The 632-nt window shown below is 64.1% G+C and overlaps 1 protein-coding gene across 1 annotated transcript in view; it reads left to right on the plus strand.

Moving 5' to 3' along the window:
- The first annotated feature begins 230 nt into the window (after positions 1-230).
- Ppp2r1a (protein phosphatase 2 scaffold subunit Aalpha) overlaps positions 231-632 on the plus strand; it is a 31224-nt gene continuing 30822 nt past the window's right edge. Inside the window, exon 1 of the mRNA XM_015505560.2 lies at positions 231-453. Within this exon, the coding sequence (XP_015361046.1) occupies positions 376-453 (78 nt within the window). The 5' untranslated portion in view covers positions 231-375. The remainder of the gene's footprint in view (positions 454-632) is intronic.

Genomic DNA, 632 nt, shown 5'->3' on the forward strand with positions numbered 1-632 from the left:
ACAGATCTGCCTCCTCCCGCTCCCGGGTCCTCATTGGTTAGAAGCAACTGCTCGTCTCAGCCGTTGTTAGCAGCGACGTAGGCGGGTACAATCTCGGTCGCTAAGAAACCCCGTACTTCCGCTTCCTTTCCTCGGCAAGCCAATCTCTTTCGTTCGCTCAATGGTAAATAGGCAGTGGGCGGGACTTCACTTGCCCAGACCAAAGAAGGGCGGGCTTGGCGTCCCGTAGCGCGGCCAATGACTGTGGGGCAGCCCCTGTAGAGTGGCTCGGGCGCCCCCACGTCCGCCTTTCCTCCTCCTCCCAGCTCTGCCCCTCCCTAACCCCGTTTCAGCACAGCGCTGGCCGCAGTCTGACAGGAACAAGACGGAGCCAAGATGGCGGCGGCCGACGGCGACGACTCGCTCTACCCCATTGCGGTGCTCATAGATGAGCTTCGCAACGAGGATGTTCAGGTCCGGAGGCTTCAGGGGACTTGGGGAAGACGGGGAGGGGGACACCGGGGCGCGGGAGGCCCTCGCGGAGAGGGCTGAGCGTTCGCTGGGAGTGGCGGAAGGAGACGGGGGCCAATCAGCGTCCCGCTCTCAACGTTCCCGGTCGCCGGACTCCAAGAGACGGCGCCCGGGATTGGGTG

The sequence above is a fragment of the Marmota marmota genome, unplaced genomic scaffold (genome assembly GCF_001458135.2).
Source record: "Marmota marmota marmota unplaced genomic scaffold, marMar, whole genome shotgun sequence".
Lineage (NCBI taxonomy): Eukaryota > Metazoa > Chordata > Mammalia > Rodentia > Sciuridae > Marmota > Marmota marmota.